This window comes from Ostrea edulis, chromosome 6, assembly GCF_947568905.1.
Source record: "Ostrea edulis chromosome 6, xbOstEdul1.1, whole genome shotgun sequence".
Lineage (NCBI taxonomy): Eukaryota > Metazoa > Mollusca > Bivalvia > Ostreida > Ostreidae > Ostrea > Ostrea edulis.
In genome coordinates, this window is record NC_079169.1 from 35222938 (window position 1) to 35235617 (window position 12680).

The following is a 12680-nucleotide window of genomic DNA, read 5'->3' on the forward strand; positions in this document are numbered from 1 at the left end:
AGCATACAGGCATGATCTTCTTAATTTTGAAACACATTGTGAATTCAATTGGATGTTTATATATATTTAAAAAACGAAATGTTGTCTTTGAAATTCCACAATATTAATTTATCAACTTGTATTAAACTATAAGAAACGGCAACGGGGTTTTTGTTTATAATGCAAATCCCATACTATGCATCAAATATCCTCCTTCAAAAAAAAATATCCAAGATCGATTTTGGATATCTCGAACCCCCGGATATCTCGAAGTTTTTTCGAGGTCTCTCGGACTTCGAGATATAGATATTTTACTGTATAAGAAACGGCAACGGGGTTTTTGTTTATAATGCAAATCCCATACTATGCATCAAATATCCTCCTTCAAAAAAAAATATCCAAGATCGATTTTGGATATCTCGAACCCCCGGATATCTCAAAGTTTTTTCGAGGTTCCTCGGACTTCGAGATAGAGATATTTTACTGTATTTCTATATACTTTTGTCTAAATGATCCAACGTTCAGAAAGACTTGGGTGTGAAATCTACACCGAGAACACAGAACTCGAAGTTGTTTGACAATCATTTTACGCGATTACGGGGGTTGATGAGGATCAGTTTCGTTATTGTATTCACTCTATTTTGGCAAAAACTAATGGGTTTATGAAATTAAATCTTCGACCAGATGCAGTTCTAACTATTTTCGAATAGGATACAAACCAACGGCAAGCACGGCGAAGATGAGAAAATCCTGCAAAACATTGACTGTACTGTAGGCCTATATAATGACGGTAGACTACATGTACACTGTAGTACAGATATTCATAATTTAGTATAAACATGATCTGATTTGTTTAGAAATGAAATTTGACTATGAAATAGTTATATCAAGCTTTTCTGATCAGAATTTTTCTCTCTGAATACATAAGTAAATAAATTGAAGGTGAATAGGTCTAACTTTATATGTTGAAAGTTGCATTATCAGACACACCCCCCCCCCTCCCTTTTCTGTTTGAAAAAGAATGGTTCAAAGCAAATGGTGGAGCACATTGAAATTACAAGTTTTTGTATCAGGTGAAATAAACCAATTTTTACGGTCATGCAAGAGTTGGGGGATGATTTATTTTTCTTTAAATGAAGCACTAATTTGCACGTTGGTTTCCTTATTAGGGTAAAAAAAATTAAACAAAAAATAACATTAAAGGCCGAGGATTTTGAACAACCGGTCGGTTGAATGAATCAACATGTAAGAATTAAAGCTCGATAAATTTATTTTGTATAAATGAGAACGTGAGCCATTGATAAATTAGGCATTCTTTTTTCTACGTTTTCTTGTATCCATTTGACTGCCTTCGTCGGATATCCTATGTCCAACAATGTATGACAGCCAAACATACAGTTTCTGATGGGAGTTCCTGCATACTGTGCAGATTTTCTGGCTATGTACAACTTATGAACCGATCATCGTCCCACACCCCACGGTGACTCAACATATTCCAAAATTGTTTAGAAAGTTTTATTCTGTGTGAATTAGTTTTTCTGGACTGCACATCAGAAATTCTTTGGCTACCTAAAGTTGTCTGTGTGACTCGTCCATAACGAATGGCCTACAAAAACAATCAGGACATTCGGATTTTTCGACAGTTCCTTCAATAACTGGTCCAGACGAAGAATTCATTCTTCCTCTGGCTTCCAGTTCCAACCATTATACGCAAGATAGAGCCCTTATAGCGGCTAATGTGATGATAAATTATTCTTCATATAGGCCCTAATGTCGCAAATTTTATTGTAAAAGAATGTTGAAGCCATTTATAAATTCAAAAAACGGCGCTCAGGATGTGTGTAAAGGAAATTTCGATCTGGCTATAAAATATATCCGAGTCAGGGTGGAACTTAGGCACATAAAACCAAAGGGGGATGAGAGGGTGCCCACCTTTTTTGTCAGTCAACCTTCACCCCCCCCCCCCCCCCCCTCGCCCTTGGAAAAAAAAGATGATGCGTCGCTGTGTCTGCATGGGGTTAGAAAGCGCAAGAATAACTATCTATATTTCTCTTATTGTCATCAGAGAATGTACTCTGAAATTATCATACATTTATCATTAACCAGTCAGTATTGTTTCAACTGATTCGAAATAAATAGGATCTTGATCGATCTTCTTGTTCGTCCTCCGATGAAAAATCGTAGATGTGGCTGGCATTTGCATTAATTATGAGTTCAAAGTGATATCCTTGTACAGACCCTGAAACGTGCTACTACACCAGTTGCACGGTACGGTTCGGTACGCTTTATGAACGGTACGGTTCGTTTTCTGAACGGTACGGTTCGTTTCTTGAACGGTACGGTTCGTTTCTTGCACGGTACGGTACGCTTCTTGAACGGTACGGTTCGCTTCTTGCACGGTACGGTTTGCTAAAAATAGCTGCACGCTTTGTGAACGGTTTGCACGTTTTATTAATGAGGTGGGCGGGGCCTGAACGCTTTGACTTCGTATAAATTGTACGTTTCGATAGTTTGTTTTCATTCGATCGGTCTTATTCGGCTCTTTGATTATCGGCTGCAGGATTTGTGGTTGTGTTAGAATGTGCACATGGGGAAATGAGACGTTATTTTTGATTGCTTCGATGGAATAATTCCATATTGATAACGTACATAAAAGTTATGAATAAAAGTTTTTAGAATTTGCTTAAGTCTAAGTCTTAATGGTTGTTATTACGTTTCAATTTGTTTTTCATTTCTCATCAGACATTTATTAATTTACGATTTTATAAAAAGTTGTTACATGAACTGTTCCCCGACATGGGCGTGCGTAAGTGTAAAAACAAAGCGTATTAAGTTTCCGAATATAAATTACAGTGCCTAAATTGGAAAAGTTTTTAAGAAGAAGTGAATTTTGTTTTGAATACACTAAAGTCGCAAATGACACAATGATTATTTTCTGCACTTCACATTTATTGTGATTTATCATCGGCATTATGAAAGATCCACGATATCTGCACGTGAAGTTTGTACGTCCTTTTTTGTCAGCATTCAGTCATTCATAATTAATAATGTTAGATATCTGTTGCATTTGTCTTTGAATCAAATAAAATGATGATAATACATATATATTCCTATCCTTTATCACGCGAAGTCCGATTTTCATTTCCCTGACTTTATTTTTGATCACTGAAAATTGAATTTAAAAAAAATTAACAGAAAAGTAAGGCAAGTGTATAGTTTGCAATAAAAATGTTTCATATACCTTTTCTATATATTGTTGAAATACTTGAAAGTGCTGAAATGAATAATTTTTTGCGGCCGATTTGATGCTTTGCATCAATTTAACTTGTTTACATTTTTTTTACACATGTATGTATCTATTTATTTCTCTGTCGATGTAATTAAAAATTGTTTATTAGTGTATATAATAAATCCGCCAATCTACATCTATCTATATGGGTCGTTATCAATGTAGAAGATAAAAAGATATGTCAAAATTATTGCTAATAAAGTAATGAAAATATTACAGTGTAGAATGTGACAATTTTTCTAATCGGTCTAGAAATTTCTCATATGATTCAGACACTGTACGTAGGAAAGTACATATTGAATACATTAACGCTACACATATTAATTTCATCTTCTTACGGCAAGCCCTGTGCCATACGTGTAGTAGCACTATCAGGGACGTCGACGTCCCTGATTATATGAAGAAATTAAATAGGCTACTTGTAAGTACTATTACAGTATTGTAGTTAACTTCACCCTTGAATTTAAAAGAATTGATTGAAACAGAAATTCCGTTAAAACAACGAAATGCCCCTTGGTTCACTCTTTAAAAGTCTGCAAGTGAAATATACATCCACAGTACACAGGACTAGCTGCAGAAGCATGCATGCAAAATCCGTGCAGTGATCCGACGTCTATTTCTGTTAACAGTTCACAGTATAAAACGAATTTTTATGCATAATTCAGTCAAAACTTGGGTACTTGTTGATAACATACATACACATATATGCACTGAAACAATGTGACATTTACAGAAAGTAATTTAAAAAAAAAAGAATATCAAAGATGTTTTAAGCATCTCGGTGATTTTCACAGTTGATAACCCAGCTTCGTGATGTTTGAGGATAATGCTTCGAATAGCCAGCGATAGTCTACGACCTCCTTTCCCATCGGGCCCCATTGTCAAAATAATATACTGTCGCTGAAAAAGTGGGTCACGTGACATAAATTGCACGCTTTCTGCACGGTACGGTACGCTTTCGGGCTTTTGGGGGCGGGGTTTGCATAATATTATCCTGCACGCTTTCTGAACGGTACGGTTCGTTTCTTGAATGGTACGGTTCGTTTCTTGCACGGTACGGTACGCTTCTTGAACGGTACGGTTCGTTTTTTGCACGGTACGGTACGTTTCTTGAACGGTACGGTTCGTTTCTTGCATGGAACGGTTCGGTTCGCTTTTAAGGTGTAGTAGCACGTTTCAGGGTCTGTATAACAAACTATGGTTCCCCATTCAAAAACTCCTCCAGTTGTGAATAAATCGTCTATGGATGTGCCTTTGTTTTGATTCGTAAATCTGAGTGTGGTCTCTTATGACGTCACAAATTCAGGAAATCAGGAACGATAACCGGGTAACAATTTTCTATTCCGACTACCTCTGCACTTCAATTTCTTCGAGTTAATATTGTTTTTAATCTTAAAAAAGTATTTTAATGAGGAGTCTATGAAACAAAGTTGATAATTATGGAGAGAAAACGTATTGTTAAAAACCGTCTCCTATGACCTTTAAGACAATTGCATATAAACCATTAACATCAATCACTGCAATTGGCCTTTGAAACAAAATGCAAATGAGTCTACCAACACACATATGGATGATTCACAAACTTTGATCAGAAAAGCTCACTCAAGCTGAAAATTTACACGGTCTACTCTAAATTTCTCCAATCAATATAAAGTTATCAATGTTGTATGAGCAGAATTCTGATTACCGTCTGAATATACAGCTGTGACTTTTCCTGGATACATTTTGCAGTCTGTCCACTTAGCATACACGTGGTCTCCCACTCTGAAGTCCTATGAATACACAATTTCAATCATTTACATATTGTCATTTTCAAAGACACTGTGCACTAGCTAGTCCAGTAAACAATCTAATATTCACTGAACATCTCAACAAGTCACGACTAAAACAAGTAAACAATCTAATATTCACTGAACATCTCAACAAGTCACGACTAAAACAAGTAAACAATCTAATATTCACTGAACATCTCAACAAGTCACGACTAAAACAAGTAAACAATCTAATATTCACTGAACATCTCAACAAGTCACGACTAAAACAAGTAAACAATCTAATATTCACTGAACATCTCAACAAGTCACGACTAAAACAAGTAAACAATCTAATATTCACTGAACATCTCAACAAGTCACGACTAAAACAAGTAAACAATCTAATATTCACTGAACATCTCAACAAGTCACGACTAAAACAAGTAAACAATCTAATATTCACTGAACATCTCAACAAGTCACGACTAAAACAAGTAAACAATCTAATATTCACTGAACATCTCAACAAGTCACGACTAAAACAAGTAAACAATCTAATATTCACTGAACATCTCAACAAGTCACGACTAAAACAAGTAAACAATCTAATATTCACTGAACATCTCAACAAGTCACGACTAAAACAAGTAAACAATCTAATATTCACTGAACATCTCAACAAGTCACGACTAAAACAAGTAAACAATCTAATATTCACTGAACATCTCAACAAGTCACGACTAAAACAAGTAAACAATCTAATATTCACTGAACATCTCAACAAGTCACGACTAAAACAAGTAAACAATCTAATATTCACTGAACATCTCAACAAGTCACGACTAAAACAAGTAAACAATCTAATATTCACTGAACATCTCAACAAGTCACATTAAAACAAGTAAACAATCTAATATTCACTGAACATCTCAACAAGTCACGACTAAAACAAGTAAACAATCTAATATTCACTGAACATCTCAACAAGTCACGACTAAAACAAGTAAACAATCTAATATTCACTGAACATCTCAACAAGTCACGACTAAAACAAGTAAACAATCTAATATTCACTGAACATCTCAACAAGTCACGACTAAAACAAGTAAACAATCTAATATTCACTGAACATCTCAACAAGTCACGACTAAAACAAGTAAACAATCTAATATTCACTGAACATCTCAACAAGTCACGACTAAAACAAGTAAACAATCTAATATTCACAGAACATCTCAACAAGTCACATTAAAACAAGTAAACAATCTAATATTCACTGAACATCTCAACAAGTCACGACTAAAACAAGTAAACAATCTAATATTCACAGAAAATCTCAACAAGTCACGACTAAAACAAGTAAACAATCTAATATTCACAGAACATCTCAACAAGTCACGACTAAAACAAGTTAACAATCTAATATTCACAGAAAATCTCAACAAGTCACGACTAAAACAAGTTAACAATCTAATATTCACAGAACATCTCAACAAGTCACATTAAAACAAGTAAACAATCTAATATTCACTGAACATCTCAACAAATCACGACTAAAACAAGTAAACAATCTAATATTCACAGAACATCTCAACAAATCACAACTAAAACAAGTAAACAATTTAATATTCACTGAACATCTCAACAAGTCACGACTAAAACAAGTAAACAATCTAATATTCACTGAACATCTCAACAAGTCACAACTAAAACAAGTAAACAATTTAATTGTGGTATTACAAATCTATTCTTATTTATTTCTTATGTATTTATTCATTTTTCATTTGATTATATTTTTGAAAAGTTTAGTAAATTTCGGATTGAGTAGGACTTAATTGCGCATCGGATCGAGTTGTTTTTCTTATGTGCATTGGATTGAGTTGATATTTTTGTAATGCTAAATTTCATTCGTCATTAAGTATTACCCAATAGTCATGATTCACCTTTAACTATAAGTTACCGTTCAGATTGAGTAAATCACAGCAGTGTACATTTTTACTTTGAAGATCTGTCCAGCTTCTACAGGTGCATCTTGTGGTACGTAAGAATCCCATTTACTTAGGTCTTACCTTACTACAATATTTTCGTAGATGACTCTTATTCTTAATTGCAACGTTTATACTTTTTTGCAGTTAAAGTTGTCTAAGTATATTTTCAGAATTTGTTTGTAAATTCAAAAGTCAATTTCCTACAGAACATATTTTTCTATTATAAATGTATGCTGTATTATTGGTAACTTATTGTCAACATTTTATCTAAGTTATGAACTTGTACTTTTTGTCTAATACAATTGTTATTTGTTTTGCTTATAGGTCAATGCTTTATACTTATACATTTCTACAAAAATAAACTACATAAAGCCGAATCAAGACTTTTCCCTTGCTGCTCGGTTACTTAATATTCACAGAACACCTCAACAAGTCAAGACTAAAACAAGTAAACAATCTAATATTCACAGAACATCTCAACAAGTCACGACTAAAACAAGTTAACAATCTAATATTCACTGAACATCTCAACAAGTCACATTAAAACAAGTAAACAATCTAATATTCACAGAACATCTCAACAAGTCACATTAAAACAAGTAAACAATCTAATATTCACAGAACATCTCAACAAGTCACGACTAAAACAAGTAAACAATCTAATATTCACAGAACATCTCAACAAGTCACGACTAAAACAAGTAAACAATCTAATATTCACAGAACATCTCAACAAGTCACATTAAAACAAGTAAACAATCTAATATTCACAGTTACCAGTGTGTTGTCAGTAAAGTACCTGACCAGTGTGCTGCTTCATTGTATATCATAGTAAAAACAATGACTTCTCCACTTGATATAAAAACATGATATCAGAATAAATTTACCGATTGCTTCTGTTTTTCTTTGCGTGATGAATGTCTTGTTTTGGGTCTGAGTTTTTCTGAGTTCATCAGAATCCATTCATCGTACCGCTGATTCCAGCCATCAAAGTGAATCATCACCATCAGTTCTTCCTCATCAATATCCACTATCTTAGCCTGGTACCTGAGCAAGCAGTATGGTGAACAAATTAAGATACACTAATGGCACCCCATCCGGCCCACCCCTATGTATATTAAGAATAAGAGTACATGTATTTGAATTGGTTCTAGACAAAATTTTCTACAATATTCAAAAAACAAAGTGAATTGCCTAGTTCATGTAAACTTCAGAGTATCGTGTGATTCTGAATAGACATGTGCTTTCTCTACGACTTCTGGATATCATGCGATTCTGAATAGACATGTGTTTTCTCGATGGATCCTGGATATCATGTGATTCTAAATAGAGATGCATTTTCTCTATGACTTTTGAATATCGTGATTCTGAATAGACATGACATTTGTGTTTTCTCGATGGATCCTGGATATCATGTGATTCTGAATAGACATGTGTTTTCTCTACGACTTCTGGATATCATGTGATTCTAAATAGTCATGTGTTTTCTCTATGACTTTTGGATATCATGTGATTCTGAATAGACATGTGTTTTCTCTATGACTTTTGGATATCATGTGATTCTGAATAGACATGCGTTTTCTCTATGACTTTTGAATATCGTGATTCTGAATAGACATGTGTTTTCTCGATGGATCCTGGATATCATGTGATTCTGAATAGACATGTGCTTTCTCTATGACTTTTGGATATCATGCGATTCTGAATAGACACGTGTTTTCTTGATGGATCCTGGATATCATGTGATTCTAAATAGACATGCGTTTTCTCTATGACTTTTGAATATCGTGATTCTGAATAGACATTGTGTTTTCTCGATGGATCCTGGATATCATGTGATTCTAAATAGAGATGCGTTTTCTCTATGACTTTTGAATATCGTGATTCTGAATAGACATGACATTTGTGTTTTCTCGATGGATCCTGGATATCATGTGATTCTGAATAGACATGTGTTTTCTCTACGACTTCTGGATATCATGTGATTCTAAATAGTCATGTGTTTTCTCTATGACTTTTGGATATCATGTGATTCTGAATAGACATGTGTTTTCTCTATGACTTTTGGATATCATGTGATTCTGAATAGACATGCGTTTTCTCTATGACTTTTGAATATCGTGATTCTGAATAGACATGTGTTTTCTCGATGGATCCTGGATATCATGTGATTCTGAATAGACATGTGCTTTCTCTATGACTTTTGGATATCATGCGATTCTGAATAGACATGTGTTTTCTTGATGGATCCTGGATATCATGTGATTCTAAATAGACATGCGTTTTCTCTATGACTTTTGAATATCGTGATTCTGAATAGACATTGTGTTTTCTCGATGGATCCTGGATATCATGTGATTCTGAATAGAGATGTGTTTTCTCTATGACTTTTGAATATCGTGATTCTGAATAGACATGTGTTTTCTCGATGGATCCTGGATATCATGTGATTCTGAATAGACATGTGTTTTCTCTATGACTTCTGGATATCATGTGATTCTGAATAGTTTTTGGCTTATATCCTTTACAAAGAAAATATGCAATTCAGTTATCCAAATGCTTCATTTATCTGGACGATTTTGCTGGGAACCAAAGTGTACGGATTAACGAGGCTCCATTAGTATATGTATATATGTAACTACCTCAGTTTAATGATGCATCTAAAAACATAGACCTATATACACAAGTATGCAAGAATATGTTCTTTGAAAAGAGTAAATACTGATATCTTTGATTGTTGTAATGTAAATTAAAAGTGATACCTATATATGTGATAACTGAAGATTTATAATAAATACTGATATCTGTGATAACTGAAGGTTGTAAATATTGATATCTGTGATAACTAGGTTGTAAATAAATACTGACATTCGTGATAACTGAAGGTTGTAAATAAATACTAATATCTGTGACAACTGAAGGTTGTAAATATTGATATCTGTGATAACTGAAGGTTGTAAATAAATACTGACATTCGTGATAACTGAAGGTTGTAAATAAATACTAATATCTGTGATAACTGAAGGTTGTAAATATTGATATCTGTGATAACTAGGTTGTAAATAAATACTGATACCTGTAATAACTGTAAATTGTAAATAATGATATCTGAGATAACTGTAGGTTGTAAATAAATACCAATATCTGTGATAACTAATTTCTGACCATTTTGAGCTATAATCCATGGCCTCAAGTCGCTCGCCCTTCCTCCATGCTATTCCCGGGCGGACAGGAAACCGCTTACTGACCACGTATGTGTTAGTTGAGGAGGAGGCACTGGAACATGTGCTGATATCGTCCGCATCTAGACGGCTCCTGGTTACAGAGTCCGACGGAAACGGCAGTGTGGAGCTCCTCTCTGATTTGTCTGTAAGGTACAATGAATACAAATTACATGCCATCCATCTTATAAACATACATCTAAACGTGATATTTGGGAGAAGGTAAAGACATGTGATAAAAGACGAGACTTGCCAGTTTGATGCAGTATATATTCATTTTTTTTGTTCATCTTGTAACACAATACATGTATCAAGTAAAGTAAGATTTTACCAACAGTACTGAATATTGTTCATCTCGCATTTAAACAAGATGTGTTTGTGAAACACAAATGCCCTGATAATGGCCAATTCCGAAGATGACCAAGATCACAAGGACAAATATCTTGGTACCAGTAGAAAGATCTTGTCACAAGAAATGCTCATGTACAATATGAAAGCTCTAATATTTACCATTTAGAAGTTATGACCAATGTAAAAAAAAAAAATTAAAAGTAATCAAATGTCAAGGTCACGGGTAAAAAATTTTGGTATCCACGGAAAGGTCTTGTCACAAGGAATACTCATGTGAAATATCAAAGCTCTATCACTTACTGTTCAAAAGTTATTAGCAAGGTTAAAGTTTTCAAAAAGTAGGTCAAACTCCAAGGTTACAGTGTCAAAAATGTTCGTACCCACGGAAAGGTCTTGTCACATGGAATACTCATGTGAAATATCAAAGCTCTATCACTTACTGTTCAAAAGTTATTAGCAAGGTTAAAGTTTCAGACAGAATTACAGAATGACAGACAGGACAAAAACAATTAACCTTATTCAGCATTTTAAGAACGTAAAATATATGCCAGGTATACTATCTCAAAAAATCAGAATGATATTCCTAATTGGATAGCATTATGACATCATGTGACATCATGAATAAGACATTTCCTGCCTTTTTTTCAAAATAAGCCTGAAAACTGTCAAACAGATTATTGTTCAGGAAGAGATGTGCGCATTTGTCGAGCAAAATGAAAATGATATATATTGTGTATTATTTTAAGATGAAAAACATACTAGAATATGAATTTGCTCAACGCATGCACTGTATGTTTTCTGAATGGAAAACCACCTAAATTTGTGGATATTTTCATTGAAAATGGCATATTTGCAATTTTATGCCAACTCCTAGCTCTCATCATATGACACAAATCATTTTGCTGATCAAACTGAGCAGATCTTGGGTTTGCTAAACTATTCCTTATTTGAATACCAGGGTTTGAGCTCCAAGTGAAATCATTGATATTTTGGGCCAAATGACTTTAGAAACTGTACCTACTTCTTTGTGACCCATGACCTTTTGACCTGAAAATCAATAGGGGGCATGTCATCTACGAGTCATAGCCAACCTGCGCATTAAGTTCAATGTCTATGAATTAAAGGGACTGAGTGAAAAACACTTGGTCTACCAACTTAAACAATGTGCCCCTCCTTCAATGAAGTCATTTTAGCCATTATATGAAGTGGCGGGGACAAATATCAGAGTACCTTTGTCAGTAGGTAGGCACTGGCAGGATACAGGACTTTTAATGCTACGACCTTGAGCATCATGCAAAGGTCAAAATTTGTGGCATTTAGGGCTGGGACGATTCAGGGTTTGCTCGATTCAGTTCGGTTTCTGTTCAGATCAGCACGATTTGGTTTTTTTCCGATTCGGTTCATGTTAAGTCCAATTTATCTAATGAAGGCACAAAAATTTACAATTCTAATGAGTAGCATACTTTATTTAGTTTTAGTCAAGTTTTGTATAACTATATGTCGTAATTCGTAAACATCATATCTATCCATAACTTTGATAGAAGAAAGAAAACATTAACAGTCTATGTGCAGCATAATTTTTGGATTATTAAACAAATCTATAGTCAATCTGAAATGTATATGAAATCGTTCTCATTTATATGTCAAATTTCAAAAATTCCATATATTGAGAATCTTTGAATCTTTGAAAATCTCTCTTTTATTGATTTACTTCTCTCTTATATTAACTGTCAAAACATTTAATCTGTGTCATCATCTACGATGTTGATTTCAGCACTGATAGAAATGCTATATGACATGTAAAGATAAACTGCAATGATCTTACGGACCATATCCTGTTGGTATCTGAGTGGTGAAAATGCTAAATCTCAAAACAGTATCAATTTAAATCTCTGTTGCATAAAATCCACATGTAGTGCACATCTGACATCACTCGGACGCCATATTTGTTGTTTTGGTGTACATGTAAAATCTAAACTGAACCGAACTCCGGAATTTGTAATCGGTGCATCGAATCAAATGGTATGAATCGTGGTGCACCGAAAATTTTGGTGCACTGCACAGCCCTAGTGGCATTGTAGGTAAAATGCCACAAATT

At 34.2% G+C, this 12680-nt stretch overlaps 1 protein-coding gene across 4 annotated transcripts in view; it reads right to left on the reverse strand.

Moving 5' to 3' along the window:
* The window catches only part of LOC125645654 (PHD finger protein 20-like protein 1), a 47477-nt gene that overhangs the window by 23789 nt on the left and 11008 nt on the right, over positions 1 to 12680 (reverse strand). For 3 of the 4 annotated variants that reach the window (XM_048871314.2, XM_056139419.1, XM_048871313.2), the window contains exons 3-5: positions 10176 to 10377; positions 7898 to 8057; positions 4956 to 5040 (exon numbers count right to left, since the gene is read on the reverse strand). In XM_048871314.2, coding sequence (XP_048727271.2) covers positions 4956 to 5040; positions 7898 to 8057; positions 10176 to 10377 — 447 coding nt within the window. Of the gene's footprint in view, positions 1 to 4955; positions 5041 to 7897; positions 8058 to 10175; positions 10378 to 12680 lie in introns of those variants that run through there. The other variant, XM_048871315.2, reaches the window with a different exon arrangement.